Source organism: Antechinus flavipes, chromosome 4, assembly GCF_016432865.1.
Source record: "Antechinus flavipes isolate AdamAnt ecotype Samford, QLD, Australia chromosome 4, AdamAnt_v2, whole genome shotgun sequence".
In the NCBI taxonomy this organism is placed as follows: Eukaryota; Metazoa; Chordata; class Mammalia; order Dasyuromorphia; family Dasyuridae; genus Antechinus; species Antechinus flavipes.
This window is the reverse complement of record NC_067401.1, coordinates 419288633-419311773: the sequence shown is the minus strand read 5'-3', so window position 1 is coordinate 419311773 and position 23141 is coordinate 419288633. Positions and strand designations below refer to the sequence as shown.

The 23141-nt window shown below is 36.3% G+C and overlaps 1 protein-coding gene across 4 annotated transcripts in view; it reads right to left on the bottom strand.

Moving 5' to 3' along the window:
• ASTN1 (astrotactin 1) overlaps window positions 1-23141 on the bottom strand; it is a 508763-nt gene that overhangs the window by 146382 nt on the left and 339240 nt on the right. For all 4 annotated transcript variants that reach the window (XM_051998894.1, XM_051998895.1, XM_051998896.1 and 1 more), the window contains exon 9: window positions 866-940. In XM_051998894.1, coding sequence (XP_051854854.1) covers window positions 866-940 — 75 coding nt within the window. The remainder of the gene's footprint in view (window positions 1-865; window positions 941-23141) is intronic.

The window sequence follows — 23141 nt, the reverse complement described above, 5'->3', positions numbered from 1 at the left end:
TTGTCCCTTTTTATACCAAATGTATTACATATTGATTGTAAAGAAAGCAAAAGATTTCAATATCAGGGATCCCAGAATTTAAAACTTGAGGGATCTTGGGAAATTATTCTAATCTCCTTTTAAAAAATGATTAGAAAATGCCTTTTCTCATTACATTACAATCATTTCTGAATATATGTTTGTCTGGCCTTCTATACCATAAATCATCACACCTTATAACAAAGATTTAAAAAAGAAAACAGGTAGGAAAAAGGTAAGAAAATGGATAAGGGGCAGCTAGTTGATATAGTGGATAGAGCACTAGCTCTGATGTCAGGAGGACTTGTTTAAATCTGGTCTTAGACTCTTAACATGTCCTAGCTGTGTGACCCTGGGCAAGTCACTTAACCCCAACTGCCTCAGCAAAAAAAAAAAAAAAATCAAATCAAATCAACAAATACAGGGTATGTAATATTCTCCCACCTCAACAATGATGGGAAAGCAGATCATTTCCTCACCACTTCTTTGGGACTAAATTTATTTATTATACTTTCACAATGTTCACATTTGTTTTATTCCAACTTCTAATTTGAAAAGCAAGAAAACATAGGACTGGTGAGAAGACTGACTTCACCAAAGTAACATAAGTAGGAAGGTAGAAAAGCAGAGATTTCATATTTAAATTGGGTTCTCTGATTTCAAACCTGGCCCTCTTTCCATCATTCATTCTCCTGTCAATTCTTTTCAATCAGCACACAGGCACTTTTGCTCTATAGAAGTTTTTTCTATCATTTCTTTTGTAACTAAGGAACGAGTTAAAGTGGGAAGAGGAAAATTGTAGGAGTTGAGGAGACTAGAAAACCAGCATCCCCCATCATTTACTTACCTGAATATCTTATCTGAAGGCTGCTCTCCTAAAACCAAGTCAAATCCTCTCTGAAATATTGTATAAGGCCAAGGCCTACAAGGAAAAAGAAAAAGAAAAAAACACATACATAAACTGTTTGCTTTTCCATAGCAATTTGAGTCCCCAAATCCTTTAACAAGGTCTAAACACAATCTACATGCAAATCCTTCAGCCCATAACTTAAATCAGGTCCTCTCTAACTGCCCTCCTCATGACAACGAGGGCATACCACAGCTCTGTGAATTTAAACCCAATAAATTCGGTAATCATGATAATTTGGATGTGGGCTGAGCTGATGCTGACATTGAAAGTATTAAAATTATTGATTGGGGGCAAGGTGGGAGGGAAGTTGCTAAGCAAAGGCACAGCAGAACAGAATTGCAAAAGAATCCTTTATCTCACAGCCAAAAATTTTCAACCACTTTGAACCTGCCATTTTCAGGAAAATAATTGATGGTATCAATTAGCCCTTTGGCTAATGTGGAGAATATGATGGATAACTGACATCTCATTCACTTCACTGGTATCCATTAAATTCCAAGAAAATTATAGGAAAAGAAAGGATGAAGCATGAAGGGTAGACACCTTATGAAGGATTTACAAGAGGATATAGAAAAAAGTTGCATACATGTTTTCCTGTTAAACTGTGAGTCCATGTCTTTATTTCTGTACTCCTGACTCTTCTATCAGACTGCCCTTACAATTCCCTTGTTAGACATATTCCTTTCTCTGACCTTCATTTCCTTTTATGTCTTACCTTCTCCCATAAGAAAGTAAGTTTCATGTGGTCAGGGACTATCTATGTGTAGTTATACATGGAGCCTAACACACAGAAAGCACTTAACACATCTTTGTTGATTTGGATTGTCTATTTGAGAATAGGGACTATCTTTTACTGCTCTTTGCATCCCCAGCATTTGGCACAGTGCTTGGCCCAATGTAGTAAGTATTTAATAAATCCTTGTCCATTGACCATTGATTGAATTGAACATAATGAGACAACATAGATGGACTATGATCTACACCTCAGGTGTCTAATTATTGGAGGGAATACTCAAATTGATGATAAAATACATTTACAAAAAATAGATATGATTACAAATTACTTTTATTATTTCCTGAACAAATCATCCATGTGACAATATTTTATTAGCTTAATTCATGTTCTTATATTCAAATGTATATATTTGTAATTTGTCTAAAACAATCTCTAACTTTTCATTAATCCAAAGTATGGGTCTGGTCTCTTCTCCCTCTATCCCAATTGGTGACAGTTCATTATCCATGGCTTTTTTAAGGCAAGGGCAACTGCAATCATCTGAGCAGGCTAAGTAAATCACTTAGAGCTCAACCCAACCTTAGCATTCAACCCAATGAGTTATTCCAGTGACCATCTGGAGAGGGTGCCCTTTGAACTGTTAGCTGTGGCTTCTGTGAATGAACAACACTTTTACCTGTCTGTTTGCTATGCCCCTAGAATTCAATTTAGAAACCCTGAGAGCAACCAGAATTGACTCATAAACAATACTAATGCTACAAACAGCCCCTATACCATGGGAAAAATTCCCTTCTCTAATGTGTTTTTCATCCTTTCTTTGTGTTAGTTCTGTCCCATTTAGATGGTGAACCCTCCAAGCAGGGTTCACATTCAATTCTCTTTGCTGAGCGGAGCCTAATGCATTGCAGGTATTCAATAAATGTCTGGTATGATTCATAGTCAGGTCTAGAAATAAAAAGAAAAAAATGCCAATCTGATCATCTGAATCCTAGAAAACAGCAATCAAATGGAGCAGCTCAGATTGTGTCTATGGTAGGCAAGATCCCATTTTGTTCATGGTTAACACTTTCAAAAATACACTCTGGTTTTGGTTTTTCAGGTCACCAGAATTACATGCATTCAAACTAATTCCTACACCAGATGTCATTAATATTAATTTCTGTGTATCTGCTACAGTATCCCATGAGGGGTTAAATCTCAGAGTAAGTATATAATCTAAATCTGAACTTACAAGGCTCATGATCAGTGTTCGAAGGCTTTTTATATACACATATATCCACATGCAAATCCCCCCCCCAAAAAAAAAATCCTCTCTCTCTCTCAATCTTTCTTTCTCTCTTTGTCTCTGTTTTCTCTCTCTCTTTCTCTGTTTGTCTGTCTCATACTTTCTTTTGCTCATGACCCCAAATTGATTTTTACCCTGGGAAATGTACTTTGGCTAATGTTTAGGAGGTTTTAGGTCTCTTGTAAGTACTTAGGATAACAATACATAGAACAGAGGATTTTTTTTGTTTTGTTTTGTTTTCCCACCAGACAGAAGGGAAGGATAAGGAATTAATCATTTATATAGAATCTACTATGTTCCAGGCACTGCACTAAATACTTCTCAAACTCATAAAGATAATGAAGCTGACTGCTTTTGTCTGGTGGGTCTCCAGGAACTATCCAAAGTTTGAACACTTCCTATAAAAGGTTAACGTTGAATATTCAGTCAGCCTCTTCCTTCTGCTGAGCCCTCACTTTCCTGGGGCCTATAATACTAGTTGAGGAGCCCCTTAGTGTTGCTGTTATTGTTGTTTGTCCTTCTTTCTTGAAGAGGACCATAACAACAGGGAGGTAATGCCATAATATGTAAATGAATTGGGTTAAAGTGAGGGAGAGCTGGACAAGGTCACCTGCCTCACTTTCCCCTCCAGAGTCATCTGAGTCCAGTGGGCAAGATATAGATCAGGATAATTGGTGATGGACCAGGATGCAATGGGAGACCTTGGCCTTTTTAAGTTAAGGTCTTCAACAGGGCTCACTTTGACTCTCATTCAGTGATTGAGGCTAGATAAGAATTGAGACAAAGAATCTTCTCTTTCACCTAGTCCAAAAAATCTAAATAAATGAATAAATCTGGAAACAGAAAACCCCAAGGTTTCTGGCCCAAGCAGAAATGACTGCTATTTATATTCAATCTGAGTCAATCAGGACATAAACAATGGCTAAAAGGGGCTTGGCCTAGGACTTTTTGGTGGTCAATAGAATCAGATTCTTTTGACTCAAGGCCTGATCCTTAAGAAATCTAGCCAGTAAACCACAAGATATCTTAGAAGGCTTCAGAGGTGCAAAAGAGAAAAGAATGTTCTTAAGAGCACCTGTGTATAACAATATGATATTGTATCTGAACTAAGAGAGGGAGAGAGGGAGGGAAGGGAGGGAAGGAAACAAGGAAAGAAAGAAGGAAGGAGGGAAGGAAAGAAGGAAAGAAAGAAGGAAGAAAGGAAGGAAGGAAGGAAGGATATGAAGGAAGGCAGGAGAAAAGGAGGGAGGAAAGGGAAAGAAGAAAGCAAAGGAGGAAAGAAGGGAGAGGAAAAAGAAGGAAAGAGGGAGGGAGGGAAAGAAGAAGAGAAGGAAGGGAGATAAGGAAGGGGGGAGGAAGGGAGGGAAGATGGAGGGAAGAAAAGAAGGAAGCAAGGAAAAAATAAAAGAAGGAAGAGAGGAAAAAAAGTAAGGAAGGAAGAAGGGAAGATGATGCAGTTTGTCTGGTAGTCTAGATTCCTGATGGTCCAGAGCTTAGTGGCTATACAAGAGTTGCTAAGAATCCCTATAAATCAGCCACAGGTTCTAGGAGTGAGAGAATTCACTCATTCCCAAATTATTAATTGCAAAACGAAAGTTTATTGTTGGATAGAAATCAATTTAACCAGAGAATGACTTCTATAGTGGCAGATCTATGGTAAAATGGAGTTTTGCACTGAGAATTCAGTTCTCAGTGGACAGAAGAGTCCTGATAGCTGAGTGAGCTATCTGGGTCTATCTGCAAAGACTTTAGTTGATGGAAGCTTTTATATTGGGTGTCTTGGTGGGGGCTGGGACAGCCCAAGCAGGTCAGACCCAGTGGGGGCTGGGATAGCCCAAGCAAGTCAGACCTAGTGGGGGCTGGGACAGCCTAGATCTCCTACTGGAATGAACAACACTTAAAGAGGTGCTTTTTGACCAGAATTTCTAATTGACTCAAAGGTCCTGGCATCCTGGAAAGATGACTTATCTGGGGAAGGATATGCCTAGGATATGCCCTAGGAATGGTTGAGAATCTGAAAGAAATAACAGATCAATAGGAAATACAGTTTCTTAAAGGGACCACAACCTGCTTCAAAGGAAGGAAGGAGGGAAAGGAAAGAAGGGAGGGAGGGAAGAAGAAAGAAAAGATCAAAGAGAACCACAGAAATCTGAGAGATGATGCCATGATATGCAAATGAATTGGATTTAAATGAGGGAAGGTCATGCAAAGTCACCTGAGTTAGTATCATCAAATAGTCAAACAACCCTTTATTTTGGTGAAATCCAAAGTCCTCTAGGGATCAATATAGCTCTGCCCTGGCTGCCTACTTACCAATGTGTAAACAAAACATAAAACTGAGTTTGATAAAGAGTCATCTTTTATATCCCTCCTTCCAAAAGAAAACAAAAACAAAACAAAAACAAAAAATAAATTAAACTAAATATTATAGACTATATAATGTAATGCTGGAGAAACTGAGGCAGGAGAGAAATTAGAAAGGTTTTTAATATTTTATTAATGGGAGAGTAAAATTGACTGGACAGGACTCTCGTCTCAAATTATCCAGTGCTGAATGGGAGAATCTCAAACCTTTAAGTACCTTTTGGAGACAAAGAAAGGGGAAACGCAGGAAAGCCTCTGTCAGGATAGGGGAGGCTATAACCCCCCCAAAAAAACCCCAGAAACAGGATGTCTGAATACACAGAGATAAAGATGTCAGTGAAATATCTTGAAATATTTTAGAGGGATATTGTAAATTCTTGAGGACAGAAAAGAGTCAGGAGGTCTACTCTCTTGTTTGTTTATCTTTCTTGGGCTAACAATTTATAACCTTAGAATAAATGGTCCTCAGTCTTAATGGACCAGAAGGAGATTTACATCTTAGGGAAATAGGGAGACTGAGATAAGGGAAACTTGTACAGGAAAACTGAGTCAGGACAGTTAAAGAGAACTGTGGCATAACAATAACGTTCATTATTAGTGAGGAGCACAATGCAGGTCAGCTTCCCCACATGATGAATCTTGCTATTCCTCAGATCTAACTTCTTGTCCAGGAATTCTTTTTCATTGTCCCTGCCTCTTGCTCTTGCAGTTTCTGATACTATGATCCTCCTTCTTCATATGGGCCACCTGGCTCCTTGGAGGGATCTCATATAGGAAGAGGTTTCCTTTATTCCTATAACGTGTTTAAGCATCAACAACATAACTCCATCTTTTTTTTTTTTCTTCCTAGTTCTTAAGTATCCCTTGTAAGACCCCCACAGGTAAAACACAGGGACTCCTAAAGTAGCAGTAAATACATCATTCTTAATGTACTGTGAGTGGATGAAAAACTACCTAAGGCAAGTGTAGTTTACATGACATGATCAATGCCTGAATAATGTCTTAAATGTGGCGCCCGTGGGGATATTTAGACCTTGTAGAAGGAGATATCTTCAATGCTGAGCTAAGGCTTCCTATTCTCTAATCCTGTTAAATTTGTTAACACTGAGTTAACTTTGATCAGCCCCTTCCTAGATGCATCCTCTATAGGAGTAAATCACACTGCCCAAAGTGTAATTGTTAATGATGATGACAAAAATAAACATCTATGAAAAGTCAATTAAAACGGGCTTATTAAGCACTGATCTGCATACTGGCTCCTTAAAGTTCCTGTGTAGATCAAGATAGATATGGCCCCTGCCTTTAGGGAGCTCACAGTCTAAGAAAGACAACCCAGATCCAAGACATAAAAGAGCTAAAGAAAGCTCTAAGAGGCAAGGAAGAACAAACCCTCAACCACCTCACAGATTTGCTAATTAAATGAACCAAAAATAAATGAATATTAACAATTAAAAGGGAAGGGATAAAAGCAAATTGTGGGGTGACAGATAAATGGAGAGACCTTAGTGTTGCATGCGTGCATAGGAAAGGAAAGATCAGGCCAAGAGCCATCCGTGACTTCCCTTTACACTGATCATGGAATGTTTTATGGATAAAATAGGGTTATACTACTATAACTGCTTAAATGAAAATAGGAAGAAATCAAACTTTATGATTATATCAGTAGATGGAGGAAAATGCTTCTGATAAAGTGCAATACTCATTTATACTCCCTTAAAAGGCATAGGAATAGAAAGATCTTTTTTTTTTTTTTTGTAAATAACATCTAAAGTATCTATCTGAAGCATATAATATCACATTATATGCAAATTGGAAGCAATAGAAGCCTTAATATAAATGCCTCTGTAAATCAAGGCTGACCCCTTTCCCTACTATTATTACACATAAATCTAAAAATGCTAATAATAGTGATCAGACAAGAGAAATATATTAAAGGCCTTAAAATAAGAAAAAAAATAAATAAAATTACCCCATGATAATTTACTTAGAAAATTCTAAAGAATCAACAAATAAACTGAGACAATTCATAGCTTCATTAAGGAAACTAGAAATAGAATAGAGCCACAAAACCAAAAGAATTTTTATGAAGTAATATTAAAAGGAGCTGCTAGAGATCTCAATGGATAGAGCACAGGCCCTCAAGTCAGGAGGACCTGAGTTCAAATCCAATCTCAGATCCTTAACACTTAGTAGCTTAATTCCACTTGCCTTGCCAAAAACAAGACAAAAACAAATAATAAAATAAAGTAATACTAAAAACCAGGATATATGGGGGGAGGAAAATTTTATTTAAAATAATGATTTTTAAAAAACATTAACAATTTCAGTATGGGGGCACTAGACGGCACAATGGATGGGGCACCAGCCCTGAAGTCGGGGGATCTGAGTTCAAGTCTAGTCTCAGACACTTAACACTTCCTAGCTGTGTGACCCTGGGCAAGTCACTTAATCCCAATTGCCTTAGCAAAAATAAAGAAATAAAAATAAATAAAAATCAGCATAGATCTCACATCCCATACCAAAATAAGGTCAAAATGGGTACATGATTAGCCTAAAGGCTGATACTATAAGCAAATTAGGAGAACAAGGGATAGTCTACCATCAGAACTTTGGAAAAGGGAAGAATTGATGACCAAAGAACTAGAGAACATTATTAAAGGCATGAAATGGACAACTTCAATTACATTAAGTTAAAATGATTGTATGCAAACAAAACCAATAGAAACAAGATTAAAAGGAAAGTACAAAGCTGGGGGAAAAAAAAACTTTACAACCACTGTTTTTGATAAAAATTTCATTTTTTAAAAATATATAATGAACTGTGTCAAATTTATAAGAATACAAGACATTCCCCAATTGATAAATGGTCAAAGGATATGAATAGATAATTTTCAGATGAAAATTAAAGTCATCTAAAGCCATATAAAAAAAAATGATCTAAATCAGTATTGACTAGAGAAATGCAATTTAAGACAACTCTGAGATACCATCTCACACCCCTTAGATTGCCTAAGATGACAGGAAAAGATAATGATGAATGTTAGAGGGAATGTGGAAAATTGAGACATTATTGGTGGGGTTGTGAAATGATCCAACCATTCTGGAGATCAATTTGGAACTATGCCCAAAGGGATATCAAACTGTACATACTTTTTGGCCCAACAGTGCCATTACTGAGTCTGTATCTGAAGGAAATCATAAAGGAGGGAAAAGGACCCACATGTGCAAAAAAGTTTGTAGTAGCTCTTTTTGTGGTGGCAAAGAATTGGAAAATAAGTAGATGCCCATCATTTGGGGAATGTATGAATAAGTTGTAGTATAGAATGTTATTCTATTAAAAATAATTTTAGAAAGGCTTGGAAAGATTTAAATAAAGTGATGCTGAATGAAATGAGCAGAACCAGGAATACATTATACAGTAAGATTGTGTGATGATCAACTATGAAAGACTTGGTTCTTCCCAGCGTTCAATGATCCAAGGTAATCCCAATAGACTTTGCATAGAAAATGCCATATACATCCAGAAAGAGAACTATGGAGATTGAATGTAAAACAACACATGTTGTGTTCACATCCTTTTTCTGTTTTTTTCCCTTCTCCCAAGATTTTTTTTTCCTTTTATTATCATTTTTCTCTTCCACTATGATTCATAAAGCAATGTGCATTAAAAAAAAAAAAAAAAACATTCTGCAGGGGGGGGGGGGAAGCATATCTGGGATCTGGGGCAGCTAGGTGGTAGAGTGAATGGAGCACCAGCCCTGAAGTCAGGAGGACCTGAGTTCAAATCTGATCTCAGACACTTAACATTTCCTAGCTGTGAGACCCTGAGCAAATCACTTAACCCCAATTGCCTCAGCAAAAAAAAAAAAAAAAAGCTGGGATCTGTTGTACCATGTCACATCCAAGATATTTGCTATTTGCATACACATGCATATGCATATGTAGATAGATAGATAGATATACATCTCTCTACATATATATATGTATATATACATATATATATATATATATATAGATATACTTATAAAGTACCCCTTAAAAACAATAAATCAAATAAGTAGAAGCACATTCAGTATTTATGACCAGATCACTCCAAAATAATAAAAAAGGTACAAGAGTCAATGTTGTGCAGTGGGAAGAGACCTAGACTTAGAACCAGAAAGACCTAGTTTCAAGTCTCAATTTTGGCACATATTGGCAATATGACCTTATGCTACCTTGGGAAGGGTGGAAAGGGAATGACAGGGAGAAAATTTTGGAACATGATGTTTTTGCAAAAGTGACTGTTGAAAACTATGTTTGCATGTATAAAATAAAATACTATTAAAATGTAATTGGAAAAGTTTTAATAAAGTAAAATATAATACAACTTGGTTAATATTAATTTGTGAATCCCTAGTTCTGGGCAATTCTGCTATACTTCAAAATTAACTCTACATTCTCAGTAAATATCTCTTTATTAATTGATATTGGGGAGATGGGTTGAATTATATTTGTGTGAATATATAAGATAATGAAGTATAGGTGAAAGCAGTGGAAAATTTCCTAGGATATAGAAATAAGGAGGGAAAATGCAAATTCCATCTGGCTACATGATGGGTGAGTTTAAGCTGAACATGGGAAGTAGCAGAGGAGATCAATCTGAAAATAACAACAACACACACACACAAAAAAATAATTCTGAAGAAAAATAGCTTAAAGATTGTCATTTATAGATTCCCAAGGCAAAGTTATTTATTATCTCCTAATCTTAATTTACTAATAGGTAAATGGGTACATTTTCTCTCATAATGTTCTTAAAGACAAAATGGATATTTCCTAGGTTCATATAATTATTTCAAACTCAATGTACCCCCTAAAAACTCCCTCCTCCATAAAAAAATGCCCCATTTATCTCATGGATATCATCATCATCCAGTCATTCCAAATATACAACTTTGGTGTCATCCTTGATTTCTCACTCACATTCATCTTTCATATCCAATTAAATACCAAATCTTATAATTTCTGTCTCAAAAACACCTCTCACTTCTGTGTCTTTCTACCTTCTAATATAACCACCATGCTATTCTAGGCCCTTACGGCCTCTTATCTGGACTAATAAAATATTCTAATTGTTCTCTCCTCCTCCCCCTTTCAATCTGTCCTTCACACAGCTCCCAAAGTAATTTTCCTAAGGTGCTGCTCTGACCTTGTCATTGAAGGCCCAGTGGCTCCCTAATAACTTGGCTAGGATCAAGTCTTACTCCTCTTTTTGACATTGAAAGTCCAGTTATAGCCTAACTTTCCATACTATTTCATGTGACTCTCCTTCACACATCCTATGGTCCAGACAAATTGGCCTTATTCTTCATTATATAGGGGTTCATCACCCATCTCTGTGTTGCTAACCTCCTCATCTTTGTCTCAGCTCAAGCATCACCTTGCATATAAAGCCTTTCTTGGTCCCCAAGCTACTAATTCCTGCCACCTACCACACTCTCAAATCATTTTATATCGACTTTCTGTATCTTTTGTCTGTACCTATATGGAAAATTACAGTGAGTGAGAGTGAGAACAGCACAGAGGAAAAATCAAGGTGTGATTCAGATGTATGGACACATATTGTCCATAACCCTCCTGAGTACAGCCCGAACCAAATTGTTGTAACTGAGAAATATTTAACAAAAAAGCTAAAAGATAAAACTTGTGATATATTTATATGTGGTTTTCTAAGTTAACATACAGTCTATATGGATCCTTATGTATGGTTTAATTGCTTTCATTTCTATTTCAGTTGGATACCATTGGTTTAGAGCTCAAGAGCATGCTTTGGAGTTCGGAAAACCTTGAATCATGTCTCATATCATAAACATTACCACTAGGAAAATCACGATCTCTAAGTTCTTTTGGTCTGTGCTGTCAATTTCAAATAGAAACAGAATCCAGCAGGTCTCATATTAACTTGGAAAGCCATAAATCAACATCAACCAAATTGTATTGCATTTTTATCTAATTCTCAAAAATATACATTTACCAAGTATATTTACATCTGTCTCTGGGTGGCTCTCAGTGAGCTGGCCATAGGCTATGAATTTGACACCTCTGCTCTAGACCACTCTTCAAGACTATAAATTGCAAAGAAAGTGCTCTATCCAGGTATACATTCTTCTATTTTGGACTATAACTAAGGTTATTCACAATTTCATCTGGGATCTTTGCTGGAAAAATAAAATACTATTTAAAAAAAGAGTACTCATCTTAATAGTTATAGCCACTATAGTATAACCTTTTTACTAAATTGTTATGGAAGCGGGGAGGCACAGCAGCACTATTGGTGTTTGCAGTGGAAAACAAAGTTTCCTGGGCATTGGGTACCATCAAATGGCTGTTAAACAGAGTGTCAGACATATGGCAGACATTTGACTTTCCCTGATAGTTATATTCTTTGATCTCCGCTGGTAAATATATAAATCTACACATATGTATATATTCACAAATATGTACATATACATATATACAGGTAGAGTAACGGATGTATAATGATACTTAGATCACTTTTGGGATAACATTTGGACTTTATTCTGAATCTTCTTCCTATTCATTACTTACTCAGGAATATCTTCTTAGTTTACTAAATTCAACAGGTCAAGACAGAGTTGGAATTTATAAATTCTAACTATTAATTTACTCAGAGTTAAGAATGGAAAACTACTAAAGTTACACTATGGTACCTCACTGTGGCATGGAGCTGAATTCTAAAAGACTATACCAGCAGAACACAAACTTTGTTATTAATAAGCAAAATGGTATAATTTCTTGAGTAATGTTCTCAGAAGAATTGGGGTGAAATACTCCTGCACATATATATTAGCTGTGTAACCTTTGCAAGTCAATCTACTTCCTTATTCCTTAAGAGCAGAATTATCATTTGTCTTTCTTTTTATCCCTAGTGCTTATTATAGTGTCTGGCACATGGTAGGGGCTCAGTAAATACTTATTGACTTATTGAATTGGGGTTCAGTTTCTTCTTTAAAATGAGGAAGTTGAACTACACTACTGTGAATGACTTTGATCATGGCCTTAGTAAAATACCAGATATATGTCATCCAAGGTGAAACTTAGCCCAGCAACAAATAGTTGGTTCTTAGACCAAAATGAATATTTTCAAGCCCATCAATTTACAAATTCCAACTATGAAGGCATGAAGGAATTCTGATCTGTATTGGTGGACACTACATGCAAATGGATGAAATCACAATCCTTGAAGCATAAAAAATAGAGTTATAGAAGGCTCTATACTCAGATAAGCCCAGACCCTGAAGATTATCTCCTAAACAGGCTTTCAGTTGCCAATGATTTCTCAGGCAAATCCTATCATCCCAACAACAGTATCCCTCTTGGAGCTGTTATTGTGAGCAGCAAAGGAATCTGTGGCCTAGAGATATATTCAGCTGTAAGAGAGGCCATGCAGTCAGAAAGACACTACACAAAGTGGATATGCTGAGCACTGTTGACAATCTTCTCTTCCGACCTTGAATGTACCCCTATATTATTCTCAGAGTTCTCCCTAACTGCTGACCCTTTAGACACATTCCCCATTACTTTTAACTCTACTTCCTTCCTATAGAGAGCACTTTAGACATAAAATCCCTTCCCTCTATAATTCAGTCTTTCCAGTCTTCAGAGCCCCTTAAAAAAAAAAAAAAAAAAGTGCTTGAAGCACAGTGCTGACCATGGTACTGTCCTGTTCAAGAAGCTATGTATGTCCTCATACAATATCGTTGTCGAAGTGAATAATGATCTCCTGGTTCTGCTCATTTCACTTAGCATCAGTTCATGTAGGTCTCTCCAAGCCTCTCTGTATTCATCCTGCTGGTCATTTCTTACAGAACAATAATATTCCATAACATTCATATACCACAATTTACCCAGCCATTCTCCAATTGATGGGCATCCATTCATTTTCCAGTTTCTAGCCACTACAAACAGGGCTGCTACAAACATTTTGGCACATACAGGTCCCTTTCCCTTCTTTAGTATTTCTTTGGGATATAAGCCCAATAGAAACACTGCTGGATCAAAGGATATGCACATTTTGATAATTTTTTGGGCATAATTCCAGATTGCTCTCCAGAATGGTTGGATTCGTTCACAACTCCACCAACAATGCATTAGTGTCCCAGTTTTCCCGCATCCCCTCCAACATTCATCATTATTTTTTCCTGTCATCTTAGCCAATATGAGGACATATTTTGATGGAAGTGGATTTCTTTGACAAAGAGACCTGAGTTTCAATTGATAAATGACGGACAAAAGCAGCTACACCCAAAGAAAGAACACTGGGAAACGAATGTGAACTATCTGCATTTTTGTTTCTCTTCCCGGATTATTTATACCTTCTGAATCCAATTCTCCCTATGCAACAAGAGAACTGTTCGGTTCTGCAAACATATATTGTATCTAGGATATACTGCAACATATCCAACATATAAAGGACTGCTTGCCATCTAGGGGAGGGGGTGGAGGGAGGGAGGGGAAAAAAAAATCGGAACAGAAATGAGTGTAAATATAATGTAATTATTAAATAAAAAAATTAAAAATAAAAAAAAAATAAAAAATAAAAAAAAAAATAAAAGTTCCATAAAAAAAAAAAAAAAAAAAAAAAGAAGCTATGTATGGCTTTCTATTACTTCTCATAAAATGCAAATTCCTTGGCTGAGCATTTAAAGTCCTTTGCAATCTGACTCCAGCTTCCCTTTCCAGGATTATTTCACAAAATGTCTCTTTATATATATATACATACATATACATATATATATATATATATATATATAATAGACAAGCTAACCTTTTGCCATTCTCTATAAATGACATTCCTTTCTCAACATCCATAATTTTGTATACTATGTTCCTCAGGTCTAGGAGGTTCTTCCTTTTCATCTCTGCCTCTCAGAATCCTTAGTTTCTGGAAAATCTAATTAAGAGTTACCCTATGTAAGGTTTTCCTATCTCCCTTCCTTTTTCAGCATCTTCTTCAAAACTACTGCTTTTACTTTGTGGAGATTGTGTTTTAACATATGTGTATATATCCTCTTCTCCTTCAGTAGAATGCAGGCTACCAAAGGGCATGTCAAAGCTTGGTACACTGCTTACGTTACTATAGTTTCTTAATAGATTGGGTTGAATTGAACTGAATTTTAAGCTTGTTGCTGTGGTTTTCAATATTGGTCTATACTAACATTAGTCATGTCCACTTTTCAAAGAATAAAATTCATCCTCTCTACCTTCCAGCTGCCAGAAGATTTTAGGAGTACATGATCTAGACTCTGCTAAGAACATCATGAAAACCGACCTAAAGTTGAACAAACTCAGGATATAGCTAGGCTAGAATCAGGATGTAAGACAACTGTTTCTAATCTGGTTCCAAAATTCACAGAGGGTTGTTATTGGTTGAAACTCAATTGTAGTTTCTCACTGAAAGGGTTTAAGATTGAGAGCACCTATTTACAATATGTATACATAAATACACACACATATATATAATATATTAAATTATAGAAACTGGAACTTGGAGCTTCCTGATATGGTGAAAATAGGGATGGATTTGGAGCCAGGCTACTTGAGTTCAAGTCTTGACACTATCACTTACAAATATATTTAATGGGGCACTTAAGAATATATTTAATGAGGCAGCTTGGTGATGTGATACATAGAGCAGAGACTTTGGAGTCAGAAAAAAACTGAGTTCCAATCTGGCCTCAGATACTTATCCTTAGTTTAATTCTGTTTGCCTTAAAATAAACAAACAAATATATAAATAGGTATGATCTTCTTAATAGGTCTCCACCTTCCTCATCTGTAAAATGAGAGAATTAGGACTGGTTTTCAAAATTCCTTCTTAGTGCTAAATCTCTACTCAAAATGGGAACAGGTGAGTGTGGGGAGGAAGGAAAGAGGGATTTCACACTTTTTTATCTGGATTGGAGTAGCTGGATTTGTTGGCTCTTTCAACAGAGAAGATTTACTTCTTTGTTACACTCCAGGAAGATTTTTACCAGATAAAGAAAGTGGTGAATCCCCTTTCCCATAGAGAATGTTTTTTCACTAAGATGATTTTTTTTTACCAGTAATTATATATATGTATATATATATATATTTTTTCTCATACCTTGAGGCTCCCATCTAATATGGAGAATATTTAAAAAAATGAAAATAACACATCAATAGTCAAGTGCAGTCAGATCTATTTAAGCCTCCCTCTGGCTGGCATGAGATGGAATATCTTATGGAAGCAAAGTTCTAAACCTGCTGTGCAGCATCTCTCACTGCATCCTACAAGTGATGTGCTGTGTATGATGTTTAGAGGTAATTGGAGAACTCATAACAGGATATTACTTTTCCTCACCTTGGAGGTAATTTTTTTTTTTTTTTTTTTTTGTGGAAGACTATATTGGTTGGGGGTTAAGTGGCAATTTATTTTAGCTAATGTTTCTAAGGGATAATCATTTGGTCCCATAGATATTCAGAATTCAAGAAGTTGCAGCTAACATCATACCATATGCAGATAAGCTAAATATTTAGCCTGGAGAATGGAACTAGAGATGGGGAGGGCTGGCAAATGTTTAACAACCAGCTGTCCAGGAAAAAAAAAAGTACACAGGACCTTTCAAGTTTAATGCACATTTGTAACATTTTTCTCCATCACATTCTTGAGTCTAGAAACAAAACAACAAATTATTTTCTAAATTGTAAAAACTCATATTAAGATGTATGAGTTGTTTCTTTCAAGCTGGTAAGAGCTGGCTCTAGCATACCGTCAGGGTTTATGCTTATTGAGAGAGATGGGTCATAACAAGAGCTCTTCAAAAATTTGAAAAGATTTCATGTGCAGCAGAGATTACATTTCTTTTGCTTGCCATCAGAAACATAAATGGTAGAAGGATGTGACAAGCAAATTTTGGCTTTATGGAAGGAAGATACGTTGTAACAATTAGAGGCATTTAAAAGTAGAATGGAAATGGTAAGAGCATATTGCCCCTTACCAGGAATCTTTAAGCAAAGGCTAAACCACTTGTTAGAAAGAATTGTTAAGAGACATTCCTCAGTTAATAAATGGTCAAAGGAAATGAATAAGTGGTTTTCAGAAGAAAACATTAAAGCTACCTATAGTCACATATAAATGTTCTAGATCACAATTGATTACAGAAATGTAAATTAAAACAACTCTGAGATATCACCTCAAATCTAGGGAAAAAAATAGCTAGCAAGACAGGAAAGAAAAACAAAAAAAAATGTTAGAGGTAATGTGCAAAAATTGGGACATTAATTTACTGCTGGTAGAGTTTCGACCTAGTCCAATCATTGTGGAGAATAATTTGGAACTATGCCCAAAGGGTTATAGAACTACACACACTTTTTGATGCAGCAATACTTCTATTAAGTGTATATCTCAAAATAAATAAAAAAGAGGAGAGGATCTATTTGTACAAAAATATTTTTAGCAGCTCTTTTTGTGGTGACAAAGAATTAGAAATCAAAGGGATAGCCATTAATTGAAGACTGGCTAAACAAGTTTTAGTATTTGTTGCTGTTTATCCTTTGTTCTCCAAGAGGACCATGACATCAGGGAGGTGACTCCATGGAATGTGGGTTTAAAGGAGGGAGGGCTGTGAAAGGTCACTTGCCTAACTTTCCCCACCAGAGCCCTCTGAGTCCAGTGGCCAGGTATAAATCAGGACAACTGGAGATGACCCTGGATACAATGGGAAACCTTGGTCTTTTTAGGCTAAGGTCTTCAACAGGAGTCAGAAACATTCCAAGCTCTGCGTACTTAGTAGGTATGTGATATTGTAGAAGTCACTTACCCTCTCTTAGACTTCCATATCTTTCTCTATCATATTATAGTAATAAACATGCAGTAACAATCTCAATGAGTAGGATTATTGTACAGGTCAAAGGAGAAAATATATTTTTAAAATCTTTTTCAATTCTCATATGAATGTGAGGAATCATATATCACTGATGATATTGATTTATGAATATAATTAAGGTACTCCAGCAATATGAAGGTGAAACCAGAAGGTGAGGCTTTTGCAGTACCACTTATATTGTTTTCTTTTATTTCAAGCTGCCAGGAGGGCAAATATGGGAGGCAAACAATGATGGATTGGGACAATTTTTAAATACCCCAAAGAAGTCTAAATAATGGAAGATAAAATTTAGGCAGATGAGAACCAGAGCTCACCCAAGATTGGAGCTGGCAATGGTATATTAAGCAGATCATAGAGTCATAGAATCCTAAACCTAGAAGATCTTAAAGATAATGGATTGCAAAGCCCTGACTAATGTATAATTATTATTGACATTGCCCCCAACTGGCTTCCAAGTTCCACCCCAGTAACTAGTACCCTCTCCACCCACTTACATACCATCTATTTTGTATGCTACTTATGCCCAGGTTGTCTTCCTGGCTAGAATGTAAGCTTCTCAGAGTCTAACACAGTGCCTGACACATAGCAGATGCTTATAAATGATTACCCATTGATTTATCAATTAGTTATCCAATCTCTCCTTGAACAACCTCCAGTGCTTGAGTGCTTAAGAATTCAGAAGCTAGCAAAGAAGTATTTGAACATTTATAATTATCAAAAAGTTATTATTTCTATTAAGATGGAATCTCCCTCCCTATACTTCCAAGAACTGATACTAATTTTACCCTCTAGGACCAAACAGAGTAAATCTCTTCTGCACAACAGGCCTTCTAATGCCTGAAGACATCTATCTTGCTTTACTTTCTTCCCTTCCCACCTCCCCAGGTCTTTCTAAATATCTCCATTTCTTTTAACTAGTCCTCAAAGACTACAGTTTCAAGGTCACTCTTGACCACAGTACAGCAGCAAGGAATGATTTGTAATCAAAGGACCTGGTTTTGAATTCTGGCTTTGCTAGTTCCTCTCTGTGTCACTTTGAGCAAGTCATTTGTCATTCTGGGCCCTCAACTTCTTCATTTGCAGAATGAAAGTGTTAGATCAGAATTCTAGGAAATCAGCTCAAATAGGCTGTTGAGAGCTGATTGTCAAATTTTCAGTGTGAGCACTTACACCTGGGAAATCAACAAGGACTACAAATCAGCACTTGATTTATTGTTTGGGTGATTGTCTAGACTTGGAAAGTGATGGAGAAAATGTTAATAATGTAAATTCAATGTAAAAGTGTGTCCTGCATATATTATCGAGAGCTGGTCATTAAACATTTACCAGCACACTATTGGACTAGATGATTTAAGTGGCTCCTATTTCCACATATTATGAATCTAAGTCACCATTCTGATCCCTCACCCCAAAAAAGCTACAGGTTGTCAACATTCCTTCTAAAGTTAGGATTTTCTACAAAACCAATTGAAAATTGTAAAAAAAAAATGGTTAAATTGGAAACTGATGTTTAATATTACATTTCTTTAACATGAAAGAGTAGGTATAGATGTTTGAAGAAGGCCAACATTACAAAGCAAAACAAAACCTTTTTGGAGGAACGAATTATACCAACAAACCTCTGTTATTAATGGATGCTGGGATTATCTAAGGGGCCTAGAAAAAGAAGGAATAAGGGTATTACATGATACAGTTTCAGGAGTCAGAAGGACCTGATTTCAAATCTAGCCTCAGACATATATGATTTGTATGAACTTAGCTAGAAAGAAAAATAATTATCTCTACTTTAAAGGGAAAATACTAAACCAGCATAGAAAGAGCCTAAAGGTCCATTGATGATGAAGTCCTCAGTGATGATTATTTAAGGCCCTCTGAATCTGGGCAAAAGAATGTGACTCCTTCAAAGGACTAATGAATGTTGGGGCCAAAAGGGGCTAATTAATCCCTAAAAGGTGAGTCTAAGATGATTGATAAAAGAGTAATTAATTAATTAAGGGTAGCTAATAAAATTGGTATGTTCTATGTCTTGTGAATTACAGGATTTTATAAACTCCAGCTTCTTTAACTGTGAGTTGCAACCACATGTGGGACCTCATAACTCAATGTAGGGGTCACTAAATTATGATTTATTATTAGTAAATGTTTTATTTTTATACCTTTTTATAGACCTATACAAACCCCATATGGGGTCATATAAACGGTTCTTGGGTAAAATGGGGTTGTGAGTGGAAAAAGTTTAAGAAACCCTGGTATAAGAATACAAGAAAAGACTAGAAATGTATAGCAAGTCTTAGAGGGTCAAGTTTCTGAATTGTCTTTTATGTTAAGAATTGTAAGAAAATGGGATATAGTGATAGGACTTGAGCACATGGCTATTTCTGAAATACAGGTCAAGGAACAAAGTACATTCTTTCTCAACAATGGTCCCTTTAACACAGTTCCCTGCTTCTTATTTATACAGTTAATATAACTAAATTCTTGAATCTTTTTCTTCTCCCTTTTGACCCTTTTCTAGTCCTTCCATCTATGGTTTCTCTGGTCCCACTCCCTTAACTTTGTCTTTTTTCTGTCTTTTGTCTGCATTAATTAACAGTATTTCTTGTTATTGTTCAGTCATATCTGAATCTCTCTGACCCAATTTGGGGATTTTCTTGACCAAGATACCAGAGTAATTAGCCATTTCCTTCTTCAGCTTATCTCATAGAAGAGGAAGTTGAGACAAACAAGGTTAAATGACCTGCCTAGGGTCACAGAGCTACTCAATCTTTGAGTCTGATTTTGAACTCAGGAAATGAGTCTTCCTGACTCCAGGATGGTACCCTATCCACTCTGCCAACTAGTTATCCTAAACGGTCAACTCTGTTGCAGTATTTCAGTCCTGAGTTAAAGAAAAAAGCTTTGCTTTACTCTGTAAGACTATCTCATATGGCTATGGGTACCATTGCCATCACTCAAAGCCCTTCTTCCCTAGCCTCATCATGAAATGTATATGACTGGGGATTTTCAAGGGTAATTCCAAAAGCCTGCTACAAATCCTACCCAACAGGAATAGTGTTGAATATGGACCCAAATATAGACTCTGTATTTATCATGAGAGTGAATCTAATAGCTTGTTTTTAGATGGACTTTCCCTGTTTTAGAGAAGTGATGTGATATTGTGCATAGAAACGTAGCCTTGGAATCTAGATGACCCAGAATCCAAACCTTATTTCTTATACATCCAAATTATGTGACCCTGGGCAAGGCAGATGCCCAAGTAATAAGACTCTCAGTGGCAGAGAAAGTGCTGATTTACACTGATAGAAGTTATTACTCGAACAAATGAAAGAGTAGATAAAGATAACAGGTTTTTAAAATGGTTGAAAAATATAATTCCTTATAACAAGTCCATAAGGCAAATAACTCCAATTTTATTATCCCCATTGTGTTTATATGGTTCCCCCAAATTCACATAGCTAAGTGTCAGGCTATCACATATCCTAGCCAGTAGCTTCATCCTATCTCCATTCCTGCTATCATTCCTAGCTCCTAACCACAGGAATATTAGCCTTGATCCTTGGAGCCACTGTAAGATCTAATAGGACAGTTTTAAACTTACCCTGCCAAGATCTAGGCCTCCAATTCTCATATTCATCCCCCAAATATGCCTTGGAGTGAATATACTTTAGTGTAGTGTCTGGAACATAGAAGGTAATTAATAAAGTGTTCCTTTTCCCCTCTTTCCCTTCTTTCTCCTACTAGAATGTAAGGTTTTGATGGCAGGGATGGTGTTGTTTATTATTTTTACCTTAGCTCTTATTACAGTGCCTGTCACATAATGTGCATGTAAGTACTCTCTCCCTCCCACCACCTCCTCTCTCTCATTCTGTCTGTCTCTTTCTCTCCTTCCCTCTCTCTTTCTATTACATCATGTTGGGGTCCTAGACCACAGGGTTGATTTTGGGGGGAGGGAAGGAACACAGCAACTGCTTTACTCTTTATGCAGGTTTTGATTTTTGATGATGTAAATAGAAACCACAGAAATGGAATAATCATTTATTCAGAGCATGAATATGTGGGCACCATGACTAGTTATATGCTAGCACAAAAACTTGTATTTTTATTTTTTGAGGCCATTGGGGTTAAGTGACTTGCCCACAGCTAGGAAGTGTTAAGTGTCTGAGGCCAGATTTGAACTCAGGTCCTCCTGACTTCAGGGCTGATGCTCTAATTACTGTGCTACCTTGCTGCCCCAAAAACCTGCATTTTTAAAAGAAAATCTCAATATAATTTGGTATACGTTTTGCTTATACTGTATTATAGTAGCAGAAATGAGAAAGGACAGAAAAGAGATCTTCTCCAATCTGCCAGTGGATCAATATGGTGTATTCTCTCTAGTGATGTAGAGTTCAACTCATCCATGCTTATCCTTCTCCTCTGAATCTTATTCTTCTTTTAATATAGATTCTTCTGGATCTTATCACATTACATGAATACCAATGGCTATATATTAGTCATCACTTATTCTTAATATCGACCCAATCATATTTCCCCCAGCTTTTCCCACCTTGCCCCAATATTCAACTTCCAGATGGAAACCCTGCTTTTGTAAGGATTGTTCACAACCCATGTAGTTTGTTCTGAGAATGACTAAACTATTCACTTAGGATCACAGGACATGAAAATTGGAAATATATTAGGGATCATTAATCCAATTCATTAGTTATATTTTATCTGATAATGAATCATGAAACCTTAATAGAAGCAATCAAGGCTATTTTGGAAAAGAATACAATTTGGTATATATATTTTATATACATATGTATTACATATAAATAAAATATGTTTTATATATATATAATATATAAAGTATATACGTGTGTGCATATACACTCCCACACACATATATACACATATGTAATTTAATGAAGTGAACTTTATATTCAAACACTTGCCACCAGACACTTGCATCTGACTGCTTTAGGCTTCCTTTATCGCTGTGTCACCACCAATTACAATTTCCTCCCTTATTCTTTTTCTCCTCCTCTACTACTCATTATCTAGGATTGTTCCCTCCCAACTCTCTAGTTTCAAGAACCAGGGTAGAACATTGTGGATTCATTAAGTTAGTGTGTTACCCTTAGAAACTTAAGAACCATTTATAACATTGTTTCCATGGGAAAATGGGCTCTAAACGAAGTCTCAGAGTGAATTATAAGGGAAAAATAAAACAACCTGTTAGTATGTTGGCACCCAGGTGTGTGACAATGATAACATTCTCCCTTTATAAAGAGTTTGGCACCAATTATTGTCTGGTAAAAATAGACTTTCTGTAAAAAAAAAAAAAAAACAAAAGCAAACAAACAAACAAAAAGCAAACCCAAATGAAAATTTTAGCTAAGAATTGTATTGATAAAGTACCTATTTCAATTTAAGTGATGAGGCAGAGATTCCAAACATGGTAGCCATGAGGACCCTCTGTCCACTGGACCCTTTGTCCAGTGCCCTCCTTATCTCTATCTTCACCTATATCCTTACTTCCAAACCCAATAATAAACCTCTTATCAATCTAGCTCTCGGGCCAATAAATGCTTTTATTGGGAACTCAAGTGGCTACTAGACCCCATTTACCACAGTATCCTTGTGCCAAATCCAAAGGGGTTGCAGGGAAGCTTTGCTTCACTCCCTGTACCCCAAACCTACCACTAGACCTTAACTAAACCCTAATTTCATTTAGGTACCCCAAATTTAGACCTCAACAGACCAAACACTATATAAGTACTCTGCACTCTAACTCTTCTCTAGGCTTTTGCCTTGGCTGCCTCCAAGTTTGAATGTTCTCACTCTTTATCTTTGTCTTTTCATTATTCCAAGTTAGTTCAGTTCTTTCCAGGTCTCATGTGAAGCTTCTCCTCTGGGCTTACCCTACCTCTATTC